The sequence below is a fragment of the Drosophila pseudoobscura genome, chromosome X (assembly GCF_009870125.1).
Source record: "Drosophila pseudoobscura strain MV-25-SWS-2005 chromosome X, UCI_Dpse_MV25, whole genome shotgun sequence".
NCBI classification, from domain to species: domain Eukaryota; kingdom Metazoa; phylum Arthropoda; class Insecta; order Diptera; family Drosophilidae; genus Drosophila; species Drosophila pseudoobscura.
In genome coordinates, this window is record NC_046683.1 from 15,141,278 (window position 1) to 15,163,396 (window position 22,119).

The 22,119-nt window shown below is 48.5% G+C and overlaps 2 protein-coding genes across 8 annotated transcripts; one reads left to right on the forward strand and one right to left on the reverse strand.

Annotated features, from left to right (window-relative positions):
• Positions 1-77: 77 nt before the first annotated feature.
• hang (hangover) lies at positions 78-16,025 on the forward strand. 4 transcript variants are annotated; one of them, XM_015186078.2, is made up of 8 exons: positions 78-761; positions 6,578-6,892; positions 8,236-8,379; positions 8,433-10,197; positions 10,396-11,525; positions 11,618-12,259; positions 12,480-13,992; positions 14,076-16,025. In XM_015186078.2, exons 1-8 carry the CDS (start codon positions 471-473, stop codon positions 14,204-14,206), a joined length of 5,931 nt encoding a protein of 1,976 aa, XP_015041564.2. In that variant the 5' UTR covers positions 78-470; the 3' UTR covers positions 14,207-16,025. The 4 variants fall into 4 exon arrangements, with proteins under 4 accessions (XP_015041564.2, XP_002134016.3, XP_015041562.2 ...); XM_002133980.3 differs by having other exon boundaries at positions 8,433-10,185; XM_015186076.2 differs by having other exon boundaries at positions 12,480-16,025.
• A 2,489-nt stretch (positions 16,026-18,514) lies between these two features.
• On the reverse strand, positions 18,515-22,075 carry Cdc50 (cell cycle control protein 50A). Of its 4 annotated transcripts, none has more exons than XR_004470187.1 (7): positions 21,867-22,075; positions 21,266-21,531; positions 20,953-21,148; positions 20,528-20,863; positions 20,288-20,453; positions 20,045-20,143; positions 19,026-19,934 (listed from the first exon to the last, which is right to left on the reverse strand). XR_004470187.1 is itself a non-coding variant. In XM_015186075.2 (6 exons), exons 1-6 carry the CDS (start codon positions 21,925-21,927, stop codon positions 19,889-19,891), a joined length of 1,074 nt encoding a protein of 357 aa, XP_015041561.1. In that variant the 5' UTR covers positions 21,928-22,075; the 3' UTR covers positions 18,515-19,888. The 4 variants fall into 4 exon arrangements, 2 of the variants coding, with proteins under 2 accessions (XP_015041561.1, XP_001354681.1); XR_001452739.2 differs by having other exon boundaries at positions 19,026-19,937; XM_015186075.2 differs by lacking the exon at positions 20,045-20,143 and having other exon boundaries at positions 18,515-19,937.
• Positions 22,076-22,119: the final 44 nt, after the last annotated feature.

Below are 22,119 nucleotides of genomic sequence, written 5' to 3' on the forward strand. Positions count from 1 at the left end.
AGGAATATGTAAAATAGATATTGAATTCGTCAGTATATTTACGGTATATTTTTTAAATGAGTAGGTATATTTTGGTGTATTTCTGAGGGTCGGACTGCTAAAGGTCACACTGCTAAAATTTTTGCAAGCGTCCAGACGTGCGTTCCGATCGCGGAATTTGTCAGTTTTATTTTTTTGTGTGCGATTTCGTTCTGCCTGCCAAACGCCAAACGCAGCGACCGAACTGAGGAGCAGGAGTAAGTCCGATCGGCTGAAGTCGACCGAATGTCGAAATGAAGCGTGACGACAGGGCGAATGTGCTCAGCGCAACGAAAAGTGGGCGCGAGTGATTCCGAGAAACAGATTCGATTCCCAATTTGTCGTGTCGTTCTCTCGAGCTCAAGAGAACGAAAACAACGCGAAGTAAAAGTGAAAACGTGCAAAAGGCATAGCGCAAAAGAAAAACAACAACAAACTAAACTTCGGAAAAAATGTGCGACACGGCGGCAACAACAGCTACACCAGTGGTGGCAGCTACAACTGTGGGAGCGGCTTCGGTGTCTGGCACTGGAACCAGCCAGGGAACGGCAGCGGCTACACCAGCGACAGCAGGAGCCACACCGCCAGCTACAACCGCATCGAAACCCGAGCAACAGCGGGCGCGACAAAACTGCTGTCGCCTCTGCATTGCCCCGGCCACGGAATGCATTTCGATCATCAATAGCTATGCGGCCGACAAGGAGCCGCTATCGACAAAAATCCACAACTGTGTGGACATAAAGGTGAGTGGAGAAGTGTACGAGTCTTTTTTGGGGCTAGATGCACCCCAACGAATGGATCGTCCAGTGCACACGTAATCGGTCGCTGCCGCTGTCGTCATCCCACATCCAAATCTACCCCAGTTCCCTTCCCGAACCCAGTTGTATAGCAATATGTACACACATTTCCCCTCAAACCCATCGGAGAAGTAGGCGGATCAGGCATAGGCCCTGTTCCAGGCCCCAGCCACACCCGAGGGCAGCATGATGAGATTTCTTGTGGTTGTGACGGATTTTTGTAGCTTTCGTAGAAAAATTTGTTGGTTGCCTTTTCGCTTTTTTTCTCGGTATGTGCATATGGCTATGTGTGTGTGCGTGAGTGTGCATCTGTGTGTTTGTGTTTGCGAGTGTTCTGGGATGGCGTCCCTTGTCATCATCAAATCGACGGCGGCAGCGTCGTCCAGCCATGGTTGGCTGGAGTTTCATTCCGAAGAGCATCCGAAAAGTGAGGTTACGGATGAAGCCCAACCACAGGCAACGGCCGCAGCCACAGCCACAGCCACACCGTTGTGCAAGCGCTGGCGACGCCGACGACGACGACAACGATGAGCGAACGAACCGATGGCCACCAACCAAAAAAAAAAAAAAAGCAACCAGCCAACCCCGCCTACCTTTTGCTTCTCTTGCTCCTCTTCCTCCTCATCCGTCGAGTTCTCTGTGTGTGCGTTGGGTGTATTTGTGTGTGTGTGTGTGTGTGTGCGCTCGCGGTGCTGTCCATGCTGTGCCTCGCCGCATGGTCCGTGTCGGGTTGGGTCTGGTCTGGTCTGGTCTGGCCACGCCAGGGCCTGGGGTTTCTGTTTCACTCACTGCCAAGTCACGATGCCTCGATGACGCGACAGCAGCGACCGACCGAATGGAATGGTATGGACTGGAGTGGATTGGCTAGAGGGGCATTCATTGGTATTGGTGCACACAACCCGACCACAATCTGCTTTTGTACGCTGGCCCGCCGCTCTGCCGCTGCTGGCTGGCTCGCTGGCTGGCTTGCTGGCTGCTTCATCATAATCAACTTGAACGAACTCCCTGCCTGCCCCGACCCGGCACACGGTACACTCGGCCTGGCATGGCATGGCATGGCACGGTCTGCGCTGCCCTGCTGGCAATCGATTCTTCCAGTGCTTTGTGAGGTTAGGAATGATCCTGCCTCCTTGCGGAAGAAGTGCATCTCTTTTCTAGCTTTTATTTTTGTTTATTCTTTGTATTTACCAAAATATTTAGCTGTCGTTGCTTGTTCTTCTTCGACATCGTCTTCTTCCTCTACTTTTGCTTTTGCTTTTGCTTTTTCCCCACTTCTACTTCTACTTCTGCTGCTGCTGGTTGGTGTTTTTGTTGTTGTTGTTTTCTCTGTTCTGGGCTCTTGTGCTCCAGCTAAACAGAAGGAAAATATGCGAAGCGAATGGCCAGCACAAAGCATAAAGCACAATGAGCGGCGCACTGGTCGAGGCCGAGCGTCGCTGCTGCCGCTGCTGCTGATACATGGCAGCTGTGTCTGTGTGTGTGTGTATATGTGTGTACTAGAGATGTGACGTATGGATGCGTATGTGTGTGTGTGTGTGTGTGTATAGCTCTGCCTGGACAGGCACGCTCGCTCGCCCAGGCAAACCAACGGCAATTACATATAATTTTGTTGTTGCTTGTGGATGCTTCCTTCCTTCTCACATTCCCTGGAATTTTAGAGAGCATGGATGGGCTCAAGGAAATCTTGGAACAGCAAAAGCAGAAGCAGCTGCCGCCGCCGGTTGCTAGATTTCAATCTGCCGCCGCCGCTGCTGTGCTGTTCCTCCTGCTGCTGCTACTCCTGCTCCTCATGGCCCAGGTCGTGCTCGGTCCTCTCGGGCATAGGCATCCAGTCCACAATCCATCCATCCGTTTATACCCCCACCTTTTGATTGCTTCCTGCCCAGCGCTCTCTCTCTCTCTATCTCTTTTTCTCTCTCTGACTGACTCTGCTCTCTCTTTCCGCGCGTGCGTCCTTTGGCTGGCTTCCATTTGGATGACGACGACTATGATGGTGGAGGACACTCTTCCTCCACCGGTGGCCCTCTTTAAATGGAAACATGGGCAAGAACCAGAACCAGAACCAGATTTTGTGTTGGCTTCACTAGCTTCGTTTATTGATTCTGTCAAGAGCCGGTTAGGACCATGCCCGTGCCCGTGCCCATGCCCGGCACTGGCGCTGGCTCTGCCCCTGGGCCCAGTTTGTGTGGCCCTCATCGTCATCCACTTTGTTTTTTCCTTTTCTGTTTCGGTCGCTCGGCAGCACACAAAATGGTTGCCCCCGACTGTGGCCTGCGCCCCCGGCATCGACTTCGACAGCGACATCGACATCGTTGTCGCCATCGCCATCGCCATCGCCCGCACTCGGCGCACGTTGCTGCTGCGTGTGCTCTACCCTGCTCTGGGGCTCTGGCTATGGCTATGGCTATGGCTATGGCTATGGGCTCTGGTGGCTTGGTCTGCTTTGGGCTCGATTTCATGGCAATTGCTCTTCATACACGAACACATACACAGACACAAGCACAGCCACAGGCAGAGGTACTCTCGCTCAGGCACAGGCAACGGCAACGGCAGATGCAGAGCACAGCACAGCACAGCAGAGGCGAACCCGACGACGATGACGACGACGACGACGAACCGACCGACCGAGCATTTGGGTTGGCGTCATCGCTAGCTCGACTGCTTCTGCTGGCTGTGGCTGTGGCTGCGGGCTGGGCTCGCTGGCTGGCTGGCTGGCTGACTCTTGCTCTGTTCTCGTTATCTGGAGGCGGACCACATGCTCTCCGCACAAATACACACACACACACAGAGGTAGAGAAGCATATAGGTACATGGACAGTGCAAGTGGCAGGGAAACAGGGAGGTGACACATACACACACACACACACACACACACACACAGAGAAGACAAAGGCAGGCCGGGGCCCAGGCCCAGGCCCAGGCCGGACCGGGTACAATTCGAGTGGTTTCACCTTGGGCAAACTCTGGCTATGGCTATAGCACTTGGCTCTTCACGCAGATTACCTGATGGGCATGGGCATACAAACAAGAAGAAGCCGCTGCTGCTGCTTCAGTGCTTCAGTTTTTGTTGTTGTTGTTGTTGTTTTTGTTGCCGTTGCTGGCGGCCTGGTTGGCTTCTCTTCTTCCTGCCTGATGCCCGATGCCTGGGTGCCCGTCGTCGTCGTCGTCTGCCGCCTGCATCCCGCATCGAATTTCGTTTGCATCATCATCAGCACATCTCTCCACCATTTTGTTGTTGCGTTGGTTGGTACACATATTTCTGCTGCTGCTGCTGATGATGATGATGATCCCCAGGTGGAAAACTTTCTCTGCCCAGACCCAGACCCAGAGCCAGTGCCAGTGCCAGACGGGGGGCACAGCGTGACCGAGCGGTTACGTGCGCATGCCTCGGTCTCGCATCTCTTCCAGCTTCTTCAAGCCTCAGCCTCAGCTCCAAACTCCAGGCAGCAGCAGTGCCCACGTAAGATGATGAGAATCTGATAACATAAAAAGAGGATGCAGAGAAGAAGCCTTTGAGGCACACACACACACACATATGTACTGATTCGATGTGCGTGTTTGTGTGTGTATGCGGCTCGGCTCATACAAATCCAAGATGGCCGTTGGATTCACTTGCTCCTCTCTAGCAGCCATCCATGGAATGTAGCCACAACATAAAAGAATATCCTTGGAATAGAGCTACCCATAACGGTAAATGAAAGAGAACATAAATAGAGTACCCCTAACGCCATTGAATGCGATCGATCAGCTGATGGTAGAAATATTTACATAATACCGCCGATATATACCCACAAATCTTTGGTGATTGTTCATTTCAATCGTCTTCCGCTCGCTCTCTCGCTCACTCTCTCCGATCTGCTCCTGCTCCTGCTATAATATATGAGGGTAACATTCTTCTACGTCTTCACCTTTTGGGTGTGTGCGTGTGTGTGTGTGGACATGGACAGGACGCGCGCTCTCTTTACCTCACACAGCAAACGAATAAGGACACAAAAGGAGAAGCGCGCAGCAAAACCCGTTCGTGGCGGCGTGTCTTGTTGGTTGGGACTGGATGGATGGACGGCGGAGGAGCAGCAGTTGTGCTCTGGGATGGGATGCCTGCCTGCCTGCCTGCCGTCGCCCTGCTCTGTCCTTCTCCGCTGGCTTGGTTGGTCGTTGATGATGTTGATGATGATTGCACCTGGTCCGCCAGCTGGTGGACTGCACCGACACCATGTTGGCGGCAGCTGCTGCAGTTCTTCTTCTTCTTCTTCTCTTGCTTTCGTTTCTCACACACACTCACGCAAATAGTCGGGCTGCACAGTTATTTGGATGACATATCAATATCTCCCTTCATTTGAACGACTTTCGAAAAGAAGGTCTTGGGCTGAAAAAAGGTTTCCAAAATATTGATGTACATGTACGAATCCATGTATAGAATGCATGTAATTGTATTTACATTTGTATGTATGTACATATGACATGTATATTCCCAACCTCAAAGCGAAACTTTAATGGTTAACGTGAGTGTGTGTGCGTGTGGGTGTTTTGCATGGGATTTGTGGTTATGTCTGGTCAATAGGCAGGTCCCCCCAATTTCATATTAAAGTGCAGTTTCCAGCTTAAATGTATAGCAGGGGGTGGAACTGTGGACTGTGGAGTTGGGGACTGGGAACTGCCTGCATCCAAGTGCAATCCATCAGAATTTGGAGAAAGAGATGTGCGGAAACATGGCACGAATGTGGCGACACAGTCAGTTATGGTGTGGGGTGTATAAGGTGAATGAACAAACATATTATCGGAAGAAGAAGAAGCACAAATCCCATCCAAAACCCCCCATCCACCAAAGCCAAAATACATACAAGTCTTGCTACTTGTTGGGGATGGGATGGAGGGATGGAGCGAAGTACTTGCATACATAAGATTTCGCACACACACACACACAAGAAGAGATGGTAGTAGTATATAAGCAACATGAGGGAGTCAAGTGGAATGGGCTGATTCGAATTCTTGTGTATTGGGGCCTGGCTTGGGTGGCCACAATGAATCGCCATCACCGCCGCCGGCTTGAGAAAGAGCAGAATGTGCTCTGGAGGGGCGGTAGAGGGGGGTTGCGCTCTATGTTACTTATTGAATTCTTTATTCACACACACACACATTCAAAATTGTCTTGCCGATAACCAATAATAACAGCTAATGACGGCTAATGATATCGATAACCAAAGTGCAACACTAGTGATGTCGATAGCCAGAATTCATATCGATATGATTTTTGAGACCACAACAAGAATCTACTTGAGTGTACATGAGCGATACTTACATAGTATATGCCCTCCTATATACTAGTCAAGTATTATTGTTACATATAGAAGGCAGCGGGAATACACACACACACAAACAGTGCGCCCGCAAACAGTGTTATCGGGCAGAAGGACATTTCATATGATTGGCGGCGCATTGTGCGTGTGTAAATGTGCGCTCTGAAAGGAGAGGGGACTGGGACTGAGACTGGGAGTGGGAGTGGGAGTATGGGGTGCTGCAGCAGTTTTGCTTGCATATAATTATAAACAGGTCATTGACATTAATGGGGGGTGGCTATGATAGCTGGAGGATGCTGCTGCAAATGCGAATGCGCCTACCTGCATTCATGCTCTCCGCCTGACTGGACACACCAAACTGTCGGAAGGGATGAGAGGGGGGGGGGGGGGGGATGGGATGGATGCAATCTTAAAGCTTGATTCAACTTGTAATTTGTGTATTTGTTTTTTTTTGTTGTATTACAGATAACACCACAAGATCGGCTGTCACTTCAGATCTGCCACGCCTGCATCAGTTACCTTAACTCGTGGCAGAGCTTCAAGAATCGGTCGGTTAGCGCACAGAGCAAACAGCGGCAGTGGCTGGAGGCCAACAAGAGTAAGCTCCTCAGCTATTTGGATTTGAACAGTGCCGAGAATGGAGGAGGTCATCAGCAGCATCACCATCAGAACCAGCAGCAGCATCATTCGGAGAATGAGATCGATTTGGAGAAGCCATCGGCCGCCCAAATATTGGACGGCATACCCTCGCTGAAGAAACGCAAATCCCTAACAGTCTATGTGAGTCCTAAACCGCAACAACAACAACAACAACAGCATCAGCAGCAACCGGCCAGATTTACGGCGACGGCTACGGCGACAGCAACCTCGTCGCAACAGCAAACCCTGCAGACCCTTCTATTGCAGGTGCCAACGATAACGGTCAGCTCCTCCTCCACCACACCAGCATCTGGTGGTGGATCAGCAGCAGCAACAGCAGCAACAACAACAGCAGCGGCCGCAGTATCTCAGCAGCAGCAGCGCCAGCATCAGTATCGTAAATATCAGCAACAGCAACAGCAGCAGCGGGGCAAACAGATGATGCACCAACATCAGCAGCAACAGCAGCAACATCATCAACAGATGCAGCATCATCAGCATCTGCTGAAGAGACGCCAGCGACAGGCGGGGCGACGTCCTGCTCCTCAACCTACTGGTCTGCCTGGACAGCGAAAATTTAAGCCAAGAGTGTATTTACCCTTGGATATAGCAGTGCCCCCATTGCCGCCACTTCCAGCACCAACAACAAGCACTGCTGCTGCTGCTGCTGTTGCTTCAGCACCAGGAGCAGTGCAAATTCTGGCTCCCGCTGCTGCAAACCATCCGGTTCTTCATGCTGCTGAAATACTGCCACCGTCTGCTGCCACTGTGATGGGGGGGAATCTGCCGTTGTCGCTGCCACTTGATTTCAGCCAAAGTACCAGCAAGAACGTCTTACCGTCCACATCCACGTACAGCCATAGCACCACCATAGCTCACGCCACCGCTCCGGCTGCGGCGGCGGCATCCGCATCTGCTACCGGCATCTCGTCCGTCTCCGTCTCCATGCACCAACATGCGACAGCACCGCTGCTAATGCCGGTGACTCTGCAGAGTGCCGCACAGCAATTGCGATTTTTCAGACGCTACTCCTATAATGTAATTGTATCGTGCATTCGAAACGATTCCTTTCGTGTCCCCCCGCCTTCCCACAATCTCCGTGCCCTTTCCCCTTCCCCATGCCCATTACCCTACCCTACCCTACCCTTCTCTTCTCTTCCCACCTGAGACACAACCACAATTTTTTACAGGAGATAATTTCGATATGGTTTTCGTTTTTGTTTTGCTTTTGCACTTCACTTCTCTACCTGTTATCCCGATATATCCTAAAAATGCTGCCCATCACAATCATTATCGCTCACGATAAAAGACAACTCTGGGCTAACGGGTATCGATAGTCGGAGCTAAGGCCCGGCTATATATTTCATTGTTATCGTATTTGATTCGAATTTGATTAATTTACTGGCCGATCCTCTAACCTTATCTTCTTGCTCCTTTCTTTTCCTTCCATTTATTTATTTTGAAACCATTGAAACAAACTTTAGCCACTGCCCGCAATTCCCATCAAGGATGAGCCCATTGACACAGATGATGACTATCAAATGAAATCGCTGGACGAATCCGATGACATGGTCGATCCCACAATGTTCCTAGAGCGCTCCGAGCACGAGGGCGATGTACCATTAATGGTAAATGCGAATTTCTAAATTTCCAAATTCACACTACATTTTCTCCGTCACAGACCTCCGACTATGATTATACGGCGCAGCATGGTGTGAACGCAGAGACGGCGGCCGCCTCGCTGCCGCCCAATGCTGTGGCTAATGTGGCCGCCGCCGGGGACTCGAAGGTGGCCAGCTGCCGGGCATGCAGCCTCCAGTTTTCGACACGTGCCAATGCCAGGCGCCATGAGCGAAATTTGCACCCAAATCTGTTCCAATTGTCGACGGACTCGCCCAACAATACGCCCATCACAAAGCCCACCCCGGCACTGGCGGCTGCATTGGAGATTCAGCGTGCCGCCGCCGAAGCGGCCACCGAGGAGGCCAGCAAAGCTGCAGGCGCTGCCGGGGGTAATATATCGACCCAAAAATACCGTCAGGTGGTGATGAACGCCTTCATCAAGTGCGAGGGTGGGGGCTTCAACTATGACAGTCCCGAGCAGTACCAGCCGCTGCTCACCCGCGACAAGGTGGAGTTTATCGAGCAGAATTACGAATTCCTGGAGCAGTACCAGACGATGACATGTCGCTGCTGCGACAAATACTTCAGTACGTACAAGAACTTTATGGCGCATGTGCGTAAAAAGTATCCGCTGTTGCCGCGCAATCTCTGCTTCAACTGCCTCAAGATGAACGAATCGAAGGCTCTGTTCATTTCCCATCTCAAGAAGCGCAACTGCATCAATCTATTTCGTGTGCTGAACGCCCTGCGCGGCAAGCAGCCAAATTTTCACCCCTCATCGGACATTGGATCGTCGTTCGGTGGAGAGACCACCACCACCACCACAACCATCACCAGTCCCAATGTCGTTGTACCGCTGCTGCTGGATAACAGCTCGAGCGGCGAACGGCCGGAGAAGCTGCGCGCCAAGGAGCTGCTGGTGAATAAGCTTTACGAGTGCAAACTCTGCCCGAAGGGCTTCCGCACCAAGCACGAGTTTCGCACCCATGTCTACGACAAGCATGCGGATGTGCAGCGCAAGGACAACAACTCGATTCAGTGCAGCTTCTGCGGCCTGGACTTTGCCGATCCCGTCGACAGGCGCCGCCACTACAACAACATGGACTGCATTGTTCGCCTACGCTGCATGACGTGCGACGCCAAGGTGGAGACGCATCAGCGTTTTCTCGATCATGTCTATCAAGATCATCTGGGGGGCATAAGCAGCGACAATGCCTCCACTGTGAGTGGATTGGGCGGCGGCGGAGGCGGCGGCGGCAGGAGCAGCAGCAGTATTGAGAACTCGCCCGGGAAGCGGAGTCTACTAGGGGCTCTCGGGATCGGTGTTGGCTCCCCCGCCGATGAGTCACGCACCGGCAGTGCAGCGGCGACAGCGGCAGCCGTAGCACCCAATCAAACCTCCACGCCAAAGCCGACATCGGGAGGTGGGGCGGGCACAACACCTGGCTCCCTGAATCGTGATGCTGGTGGTGCACCGAAATCGCAGTATTTTTCACGAATGCCCCAGGTATGCCCCATCTGTGGCCAACAGTACAACAACTACAACAACGTGCTGCGTCACATGGAATCGAAGCATCCAAACAAACTCCCGGAGACCTACAAATGTGTGCGCTGCGGCCTGGGCTATCCGAGAATCTCGTATCTGCGAGAGCATATGATCAACGTGCATGGCGTGGACAAGAATCGAAATTCGGGCGGCTTTGAGTACATTGTGAATGCGGATGCCGTGAAGCTGGCCGATGGCAGTACACCGAATGTGTCCACGGGTCGTTACGACTATGTGATGAAGGATCTGATGTCAATAACAAATGGTGGGACACTCGGTAATTAGGCTTAGTGTGTAGACGTCCTCCTCCTCCTGTACCGTAGCCATCTCTCTGTTCATCTCGTACTCTCCAGTAGCATTTTGATTTAATCCTTAATTTAATGCTTTCTCGTGTTATTGCTTAATCGATACCCCCACCCCAACCCAAATCGAGGCTAATCCTGTTTCTGTGCTGTATTTTGTGTGATAATTCCAGATGATGACGAGGAGGAGACCGGCAGCATGGCCAAGAAGATACGCCTGGACGATAGCAGCAACAACAGCAGTCTGGTGGGTGGGGTGGCCAGCCAGCAAAAGGAATGCCCCATCTGCAATGCACTGTTTAGCAACAATATTGGCCTGTCGAATCACATGCGCTCACATTACACGGCCTCGAGTACCGTGAACGCTGCTCTGGTGGCGGCCAATCGCATGACACCCAAATCCCTGACCATAACCGCCGCCCCAGCCATAGAGACGGTCACATCATCGGCCTCAGTCGATGTTGACGATGACGAGGGCGTTATGCCGCTCGAATCCGGAAATATTATGGCCAGCGTCAGCGGTGGCAGAGGTGTTGCTTCTGTTTCAGCTATTGCTGCTGTGCCTCCTGCCATGGTTAATCAGACGCCTCAAGAGCAGGCCGTCTTTCGTCGCAGCCTGGACCAGGCGGCGGATCGTCGCTTCCGCCGGATGCGTTGCCGCATCTGTCAGCGGCGTTTTAGCTCAAAGAAATCATACCGCTATCACATGCTCACCGACCATCAGGTGCAGAATGTGCAGTTTATCAAGTGCAAGCTGTGCAATGCAGAGTTTGCCTACGAGAAGGGTCTCAAGGTGCATCTGTTCAAGGTGCACGGACGGGCCATCAAGGATGAGATGATTGTGAAGCAGTTTGAGTGCGATGTCTGTTCGATTGTCTACAGCTCGGAGCTGGAACTGAAGCAGCACAAGCAGAGCGTCCATAAGCTGACATCCGTGTCGGTGTCTGCATCCGCCTCGGCATCGGCTTCGGCTTCTGCCTCGGCATCCACATCCTCGAAAATCGATGATGATTCACTGATGATGGAGGACATCGGTGGCAATAGAAGCCGTCACCATCATCAGCAGCACAGCAAGGCATCTGGCGATCTGGCCGATCAGTCCATCATCTCCGCCATGGCTGCCACCGCCACTGCCAGTGCCACAACGACGCCGCTCTACTGGTACCAGTGCAAGTACTGTCCCTCCAACTTTAACACCAACAAGAAGCTGGCCATCCACATCAACTCGCACGATGAGTTCGACTCGAACGATTACTCGTGCAAGGACTGCGGCAATGTCTACAGCGGCCGCAAGAGTCTATGGGTGAGTTTTGGCATCTGTTTGGCACAACCATTCACCGATTATCGACTTATACTGATTGTTTGGGATGTGATCTCTCTCTCTCGTCGCGACAGGTTCATCGCTACAAAAAGCATCCGCAGGTGCCGGACCCAATCGAGTGCATGCTGTGCCGCAAGGTGTTCTTTGACCATCAGATGCTGGACAATCATACGCCGACCTGCAACCGTAAGCCAATTACCGCCACGGGGGCGCATCAGCAGGAGCTGCAGACGCAGTCAAATCAGCCGCAAGGTCGGGCCGTATTTAGGCACAAGACTGGCGACGATGACGACGAGGAAGAGCAACAGCAGCATCACCAGCAGCAGCAACAGCGTAACCATCAGGAGGATGCTGGCGATGGAGGAGCAGTAGCAGCAGCAGCTGCTGCCGCTGCCGCTGCCACATCGAGCGGCACCATCAGCGGTGTCAGTACCAAAAAGATGCGCATACCGGAGGTGGCCTGTACAATTTGTGGCGCCAGATTCACTGATCAGGAGCACTTTAGCAAGCACATACAGAAGCATGAACAGGATCTATATGTGGATAATCCGCTGGCAGCGATGTTCGACGATGGGCCGGCGGATGCGGCCCAATTTAAGGTGGAGGGCCAGAACGAGAACGGGGAATACGCGTGCGATATGTGCACGAAGACATTCCCCCTGGTGATTGCACTCAAAGTGCATCGCAAGTGGCATTTCAGAGGTGATAGCAAGCAGGTGAGCGTTTTTCGGCTTGTGCAGCGAGGAGAACGAAAAAGAACCAACCAAAGCGTGGATGATGCTGATGATGATGATGAGAGATGCCTCCGCACCAGTCGCAAAAAACACAATCAACATCTCTATCTCTTTACTTGATCAATCTATATTAATCTGTTTGTTTCTTCTCTCCTTCTGCTCCTCCTCGTCCTCCTTCCCTACTCTTCCTATCCGAATGTAGAACCACATCGACAGCGAAACGACGAATATCAACAACAACAACAACAACAATTCGGTGAACAACTCCACATCGATGCTACGGGAGCTGCATGCAGTGGGTCTGACGCCCAACCAACAACAGAAGCAACAGCAGCAGAACTCCACGTCCACGCCGAACAACAACAGCAGCAGCAACAACAACAACAGCAACAGCAGCAAGAGCAGATCAATGAAGCGTAAACGTGAATTGAAATGCGAATACTGCCCCTCGACATTCATCAGCAACAACAACCTGCGACGCCACATGTACGAACTGCATAAGCACGAGGTGAGTAGCCTGCCAGCACCGCCCGTGATTGTGGTGGATGACCCGCTCTGCTGTCGACGTTGTGGCAATATCAAATTCGAGACGAAAGAACTGTGGATCGAGCATAAGCTGGCCGATGCGAAGGTGGTGCGACCATTTTGTCCCTTCCAATGGGGCTGTGACATGTGCGGCGAGTACTTGTCGCGCAAGGAGAAGCTCATGAATCACATCAATAATCATTTGAAGGAGGATGTCATTGTGCCAGTGGCCACACAAGGGGCCATCGACAGAGAACGAGCATCGACAGCATCATCATCATCATCGTCAGCATCGGCAGCATCGGCTTCGGCATCCGAGGCAACAACATCCAAAGCAAAGGCGTCGTCCGTACTGGCGGAGCAACCCGGTGCCATACTGCAGAAGAAAACGGAGGAAAATGGTGGACTGGATGGAGCAGAGGCGGCGGTAAAGGCAGATGAAGATGATAGCGATATGGAGGATGCCGACAGTTCAGACGGTGATGAAGAAAGCTCTGGCACAGGGGATGAAGACGACGACGACGATGATGACGACGACGACGACGACGACGACGACGATGATGACGACGAAGATGAGGGCGAAGACGAGGAGGGTGTGCCCCCACCAACACCTGCCACACAACTGTTGCCACAGCAGCAGGAGCAGCAGCAGCAACACAAACACAAAGCCAATATTGACAATGATGAAGATCTCGTCGAAGAAGTGATCAGCTCTGATGATGAAGAGCCTGAGGATGGAGGGGAAGTCGAGAGCGAAAGTCAAACAGAAAGCGAAGAGGACGATGACGAGGATGACGATGAAGACGATGACGACGAGGAAGAGGAACAGGGACAGGAACAGGAACAGGCCTCGCAGCCCCTGGTGAATGGCAAGTCGAAAGAGCATCAACAGCAAATCGATGAGATATTGCCCAGCTCCGACGACGACGAAGTGGGGGATGGCAATTTAGATGGCCATCTGATGGCCATTGATGACATTATTGAAGAAGAATTTGATGAAGACGATGATATGGAGGAGGTGGACGATGGTGCAGTCCATCCAGATCCCGATGATGTTATCGAAGAGGTCGACGACGATGATGCGGATGAGGTGGATGAAGAGCACAATGTCGATGGGGGCGGCACATCATCGGCCTCATCGTCAGAGAGTGAATCAACATCCACGACCACATCCAATTCGCATTCAACTGGTGAGCGGCGTAAGAAGGCTGGCGACCAGTCGTCAAATCCCAGCTTTACCTGTGATCTATGTCAACTTTGTTTCGATTCCCAGGAGCTTCTCCAGTCTCACATCAAAAGCCATTTCCTCAATGGTCCAAAAATCTCTGCCTCACAAGCAACAAGCAATGCAACAGCAACAGCAACGGCAACGGCAACGACGACGACTGTGTCGAGCAATTGTAACAACAATGCGTCGACAAAAGCCTCGAAGCAGCCCTCCCCAACCAACAACAACCGACAAAGAAGTTCCGCCGCAGAAATGGGGGCCAGCGGTAGCAGCAGCAACAGAAATTAAGTGGATTATCATAGGTACTCGTATTATCCCAGTCGTTTGTCCCCACAATCATCCACGTCAGAATTCACACTTGAAACAACTTGTACAAAGCCAGCCCAATTATCGCTCATGAGCCAAAAGACCCTTCACTCTCCACCATCAACCACCACCACCACCACCACACAAAACAACATGAAAAACCATGCAAAATGATCATCAGAAAACGCATTCCATGCATTCAACAAGCAGCAGCATCAGCAGCTACAATATGTATGTATAGAGACAGTAGGAGATGGGGCGGGGAATGGGGGACTGCGTGCGTGTGTGCCACATATAGTAGAGTTTCTTCTTGCTTCTAGTCTTAAGGCATACCTTATACTATATATTATACATGCATATATCATCCGTAAAATTTATAAGATATATAAGATTTTTTTTTACAATGTTAAACTAGTTTTTACGCACGCACGCACACACACAAACAAACACAAGAAGAAAACATACACACACACACACACACATACACAGACGAAAGAAGAAAGATGTGAGCACTGGGCGGCATATTTTAGGCTTTAGGTTTTTTGCTTAAATAACCTATATATATCAAATATATAGCGTACATTTATAAGCATCTATGTAGGAAGTACGTACGAACACACCTCAATTATTAAGCAAACGTTTATGACGTCACCAAAGGAACACACAAAACAAAACAGCATAAAAACCCACAAAAACAACAAAAAAAAACACACACAAAACCATACAAAATACCATACGAAAAGGATTGGAAAAGAAGAGAATATAAGGATATAGTCGTCCCAGAGCTCAGTTAGATATAGTTTTAAAGATCATCAATTTCTAAGTATTCGCACACACACAAACACACACACGAAATGGTTTAGAAAACCAAAAACTCTCTACTCGATATATATATATATATATACATATATAATTAAAAAAATTTTTTCGGAATGGTCAAAATAGTGATTTACAGTACAGAAAACCGAGAGCATCACAACAGAAAAATACCCAAAAAAAAAGAATTTACTTTGGGAATGTAATGTAATGTAATTTTTTTTTTTTTTATAGCATATTTTGATGTCTTTTTTTTATATTTTTTGTTTAAGAGCCTGCTGGGGCCATGAAACTCCTACCTGAAATATTTGTTTTAATCATTTAATTAGGATTTATTAGATCTAGAAGAGTAAGACAGTAAGAACATGCACAAAAATATATATCTATACAAATGCGAGAAATACATAATTTTATTTAGTTTTTTTTTATTTTTTTTTGTTTTTTTTTTCCAACAACTTTTCAATGGCTAGGAGAATTGAACAGACATAAAATTCGATTTGATTCACTGATAAATCCCATGCAATGCCATAAAATACCAAATACGAAACATATATAATAATGGTAGCCTCTTCAAGCCGTACTTCTTTATTCCAAACAGCTCAAACATTTGTCTCTTCAGCCTTTAACCCAAATGCAGCTCGAGCCCACCCATGACGCCTCTGTTCTTCGAGTTTCGCTCCAACTGGAAACCGAGAATTGTGGGACAGTTGGTTGTTGCAGATTTCGTTACACAAAAAAAAACACATCTAGTCAGACAGAATGGGTGATACTTCTGCGCGTCGATCAAGCCGTGTCAGTCGAATCAGCCGCGGAGTTAATTATTGTGGCAATGGAACGCCGCTACATAATATGAAGCTCGCATTGCCAAGACTTCAAAAATTGTTATAAAGGGCAGCAATCCAGTGTTCAACTTGAAGGGTCATGCAACGAAAATGTTCGAGGTGTTGGAAATACTGAATTCCTCGATTCTGAACGCTGTCCATTATTGTCTCGCAATGGACATCGACGCTGGACAGACTGCGCGATCTTTTGAAGAATGATATGCTGCGGACCCTTTTGTTGAATGGCTCCATTCCCGTAAAGAATCGACAAGAAATTGTAAACCCATTCAATTCTCAGCACCAACGGAAGCGCATTTGGTTGCTATTACATACTGCTAGACGTGTTGGCCTAAATCTGGTCGATGCTAATCATTTGTTGCTGCTTGACCTGCACCTCAGTCCGCTGTTGGAAGGGCAGGCCCAGGACCGCATCTATCGCGAGGGGCATAAAAAGGATGTCATGGATGTGCATGGATGCAATCGAGCAGCGCATTTTGGCTTTGCCAGCAACATAAATTGGAACTGGCCAAATTGGCTAGCTCCAATTTATGTTGCTGCAAAGCCGAAATGCGCTGCTCGACTGTGTGCAGGCACATGACATCCTTTTTCTACCCCACGCGGTAAATATGGGTCTGGGCCTGGGCTTCCAGCAGCGGGTTGTGATGCAGGGCATGCGGCAAAAATGATCAGCACCGACCAGATTAAAGTCAACACCGCTAGCAGTCTGTAAGAGCAACCAAATGCGCTTCCGTTGGTCCTGAGAATTGAATGGGTTTACAATTTCTTGTCGATTCTTTACGGGAATGGAGCCATTCAGCGAATGGATAGACAGCTTATTATTCTCCAAATGATCGCGCAGTGTGCCCAGCGTCGATGTCCATTGCGAGACAATAATGGACAGCGTTCAGAATCAAGGACTTCAGTATTTCCAACACCTCGAACATTTTCGTTGCATGACGCTTCAAGTTGAAAACTGGATTGCTGTGCTTTATCACACTTTAGGCAGTCTTAGCAATGGGTGCCTCATCCCATGTATCAGCGGTCCATTGACACAATAATCCACTCTGTGACTGCTTTGACTTTCACGGCCGACGCGGAGAAGTGGAGGTAACTGTAATAGCCAGCTTATTGAGCTGCGCCAGTAAGTCAATCTCCGGGGATTCTCCGTCGCTGCCGTCACCGTCCATACCATAACTTTCTCATTGAGTTCCATTGAGAACCGAAATCCTTTATTCCCGAATCAATCCGACCTGGATGGCAGCAAATCTGCCTAGTCCACAAGTAGATACATTTTATTGTTGGTTCATTTTCTTCTCGTCCTTGCTGATATACATACAACTCTTTTTCCAAATTCCAAAGTCCAAAGCACCCCTTTTCGGCCCCAAAACTTTTGATTTAATTATAGAAAAAATACTTTTTGCAAACGAATAACTGGCAGAACATCAACACTTTTAATCCGGGCCAGTTTGGTTGGGTTCTTGCTGGATAATGGCTAATACAGCTACAGAAACTTACACCGAATTACCCAATGCACAGAATTAGAACACCAAACTCTTTTTTTTATGGTACACATGTACAGACATTTTATTATTGGTTCATCTTCCGCTCGTCCTCACGTAGATGATATACATCCAACACATTTTCCAAATTCCAAAGTCCAAAGCACCCCTTTTCGGCCCCAAAAATATTTGATTTAATTATAGAAAAAATACTTTGTATTCAACACACTTTTAATCCGGGCCAGTTGGTTGGGTTGTTGCTGGATAATGGCTAATACAGCTGCATAAACGGGACGATTAGCACTACACCGAATTACACTCCTAACCGCTCGTCCTCACGTAGATGATATACATCCAACACATTTTCCAAATTCCAAAGTCCAAAGCACCCCTTTTCGGCCCCAAAAATATTTGATTTAATTATAGAAAAAATACTTTGTATTCAACACACTTTTAATCCGGGCCAGTTGGTTGGGTTGTTGCTGGATAATGGCTAATACAGCTGCATAAACGGGACGATTAGCACTACACCGAATTACACTCCTAATCGTTGCGGTTATGCAGCTCTTAAGGCAGGCGATAAAATGGCAGCATAGAAGCAATAGACAAGACAAAAATAACCTACAGAACAAATGACTAGAAAAAAGACTTTGTAAACGAATAACTGACAGAACATCAAAACGTATTCAGCACACTTTTAACATGGACCAGTTTTTTTGGGTTCTTGCTTGATAATGGCTAATACAGCTACAGAAACTTACACCGAATTACCCAATGCACAGAATTAGAACACCAAACTCTTGTTTTTATGGTACACATGTACATACATTTTATTATTGGTTCATTTTCCGCAACTCTTTTTCTAAATTCCAAAGTCCAAAGCACCCCTTTTCGGCCCCAAAAATATTTGGCAGAACATCAACACGCATTCAACACATTTTTAATCCGGGCCAGTTGGTTGGGTTGTTGCTGGATAATGGCTAATACAGCTGCATAAACGGGACGATTAGTACTACACCGAATTACACTCCTAATCGTTGCGGTTATGCAGCTCTTAAGGCAGGCGATAAAATGGCTGCTGCTAATTTCGTCGCACACAAAAACAGTGGGCAGCATAGAATAGACAATAGACAAGACAAAAATAATGCATATGTAATCTAACCTACAGAACAAATGACTAGAGTTTTGGCACAGAAATCAAGTTTTTACCTTCCATTGATCCTCGCTGTGGAGCTCTGAAGATTCTTAACATTTAATTTATACTTGTTTGCACACATACATATTATATATATATATATATATCGAATACAGACACACACCCAAATACTTGTGGGACATAGAATAACTTGAAATGCAGACAGACTTGCGGATATAGTATAGGATCGTGCATCTCTGGTGCATTTCAAGTATCGTTAGCCGTTTAATAATAAATATTGTACACGATTAAGAAGCATACTTACCATACAATTTGCATTCCCTCGCACCAAATACCACATACCACATACCGCATACAGCGCCCGCTGCCCCAAGCCCTTAAGAAAAATTTCGACAAAATTCATACAAACATATATACGAATCACATACACAGAGACATTATATGTAAAATTAGTTTGTAAGAAATTGACCTAAATATGATACTTATTCACGTACAAAAAAAAAATACAAATCAATTAAAACAAAAATGCAAAAAAGTTGAAAAACTGTCGTTTTGTCCCTCTGGAACGTTAAGGAACCGAAAAGAAGTAAATTAAAAAAGAAATATATATATAAAATACACATAAAAATCAATATACAATCTGTAGTTTTTTGCTGAATTGGGTTTTCGGGATGGTAATCATAGGTGTATAATTTTGGACTCATTTGATAAGGCCCCTAGCTTATCTGAATACGGATAACGCAACCACTCGATTCGATTTGACTCTTCCGCTCGGGTGAAGGAATGTCGTCCGAGCATGCATGGCCCCATTCATTCATAACGTATGCTGTGCGATTTTCATGATGGGTTTCCTTTTTCTTTTTTTTTTTTTATTACAGATCAGATCAGAGCACAAGCGACTAAGATAATACTTGGCAGTAACTTTCCAATGCGATTGGGGGTGGGGGGGATATAGAAAAGTATATGAATTCGTTCGGTAGAAGACATTAACAAACATCACAAAAGCTCATACAGATAATAAATACAATTAACAAATGGCCAGAGCCAATTCTTTGGATGGTGGCTTCATGCGCACACAAACAGAAAGGGTTGTTCAGTGGATAGCCGAGTAAAACAGAAAAATAGAAGAAAAAAAAAAGAACAAGAGTCGCAGAGTACACAAATATAAATTGATAAATAGAAATGACTTTATGCTTATAAGGCTTAAGCAGATTGGTCTAAAGCTAAGTGAGGCAGCCGGAAATGATGTCATCGATGCATCTAGGAGTACTGCGTATGTGGATTCACGTTGATCATCTCCATGTTGCTGCTGTGGAGTGGACACAATAACAAGCTTTGATTAGTTCAAGTGCAATAGAGAGCAAATAGTAGTAGTGGGTGTGTACATGTGTCAATCAATAGTCGAAAGATTATTACTTGATACTTATCGCGCACTCCCAGGGTAAAGATATGAAGCTTCAAATGGTTATGGATGGTGTGGGTATGTACAAGAGCTCCTCCTACTCTAAGTCAATTCTGTCGAATGGAGCAGGAGTAGTGGGTATCATGAGTGAGTGCAGAGGGTTGGGTTTGGTTATGGTTGGGGTAACGTGGGTTGGGAAAGTGAGTGAGCGGGAATGGAAGGAATGGAGTGAAGTCCGCTAAGAACTCGTTTCTCACCTGCGACTGCAGCGCATATGGATCAGGAGTAGGCCCAGGCCCAGGGTTATGCAAATGGCGCCAACAACGATGTAGGCAATGCCTAGGAATGGATTCTTGCCACCCAGCACAGATGTGGTGGATATAATCATGCGCTTGGTGCCATCAAATGAGACTACCGGATATCCTAGAAAAATAGAAAGAGAAAAACACTATCAATCGTAGAAGTTCAGGGGGGAGGTATGACTTCACAGCACATACGGTATTCAACGTTGAGGGTATACTCCCCGGCCTTTAGGCCTTTGGCATAATTGTTGTTCGTCTGGTCGAGGCGACGATAGAGCTTGCGGAAGCTGGGCAAGGCCGCTGTGCGCATCCACACAATCAGATCCTCATTCTGGAAACCATTATTCTCCGCATTCTCCTTGTCCAGATCGTAAAGTTCATGCTGCCAGAAGATTGGCTTGGCGAAGCCCTTGAGGGCCAATGTGAGGTTGCCTTCGGGATTCCGGAACTTGACCCGCTTATCGGAAGGCCATGCAATGCCCGTGTTCAAAAGCTTGATATCCACACCGCCCTGCGCCAGTTTGAGCGTGTCTGTTGGGGGTAAAAACAAAGAAGAAGAACAGTGGGAATTGTTTAGACTGTGTCCAAGCCATTTTGTGTGCAGGGAATTGACCACCGACCATTGAACAAAGAGTTGGCTATAGCGCCACATGGCGCGATGGGTTCCATAGTCACGGGGTGATAAGCAAAGGGGGCACAATCCGTGCTGGGCGTCTGAGACAGTTGTCCGAGCAGCTGCAGGTCATCGCGCGACTTCACATAGCGCCGATGGTTTTGATAGTAGTTTGTCAGGCCATAATACATGTATACGTCGCCCTAAAAGTCGGTCGAATGGAGGCGGATATAGAATACAAAAAAAAAACGATTAAAGAACAATTAGTGTCTGTTTGAAGGGCGGTGCCCTTCCGTGGGTCCTTGCTTTTTTCTACTCACGTTAAAGTCGGAGGTCAGAGTGAAATTGATGGCGCAGTTGCACTGCTTTCCCGGGTTCTCCTGCAGGTAGTCCGCACAGGTAATGCCACCCGATGAGGTGCAGCGGGTGTAGTCAATGATCAGCTCGTTGGCGGTATTGGAGAGGTGCAGCAGCACCACGCCAATCGGTACGAACAGCACTCCAATCACAAAGAATGTCGGCAATACCGTGCGCGCGGTGAGGACGGGTTGCCAGGCGGGCAGCCGTTGTTGCTTGAAGGCCGAGTCTATTGGGCGGGAGGTGGAGAGGAGGGTTTTTCGAATATTAATGTTCCTTAAAGGTTAAGCATGACATCATCTAAGTCATTATCCTTGCCCTCGCCTTTAAAGGGAAGGTAGGGGATGGGGGAGTGAATCCAGGTGCCCGGAATTATCCATTCCATTACTCATTCCCTCGAATCGCGTGAGAGGGTGGGGCGGGGGGGGGGAGGGGTCTTATCACTTCAGCAACTGGTTACAGTTACACTATGTGTGTGCGTTTCGTGAGTGCGGGGATGTGCGTCGTGAGGGCATCGGAACGTGTATAGGTGTGTCTGTGCTGTATTGAGGCAAAATCTCTCACCTGAAGGTCGCTTAGACTTTGGGACTACATCCGCCTCACTTTCCCCTTGTCGCATGGACATGGTGCCTGATGATGTGCAGATTATGCGAAAGAAAAAAACTGAAGAAAACAACTCTGGCCCCCGCGTCTACACTGTGCCAGTTGACCCAATCGAATAAAGGTAAATACAAAAAAATTTTTCTGATAATTCGCGATAGTAACCATGAATCATTGCTGGATGGATATCGATAAGTGAACCGGAGTTGGCAGCACT

Bases quoted from the DNA above. Each gene is read 5' to 3' on its own strand.
- hang (XM_015186076.2), top strand. From the start codon at position 471: ATGTGCGACACGGCGGCAACAACAGCTACACCAGTGGTGGCAGCTACA. The intron at 762-6,577 runs GTGAGTGGAGAA...GTTGTATTACAG, and splicing joins ACAACTGTGTGGACATAAAG to ATAACACCACAAGATCGGCT. The intron at 10,198-10,395 runs GTAATTAGGCTT...TGATAATTCCAG, and splicing joins AACAAATGGTGGGACACTCG to ATGATGACGAGGAGGAGACC.
- Cdc50 (XM_015186075.2), bottom strand. From the start codon at position 21,927: ATGTCCATGCGACAAGGGGAAAGTGAGGCGGATGTAGTCCCAAAGTCT. The intron at 20,864-20,952 runs GTCGGTGGTCAA...TACCCCCAACAG, and splicing joins AGCCAACTCTTTGTTCAATG to ACACGCTCAAACTGGCGCAG. The intron at 20,454-20,527 runs GTATGTGCTGTG...CTATTTTTCTAG, and splicing joins TACCCTCAACGTTGAATACC to GATATCCGGTAGTCTCATTT.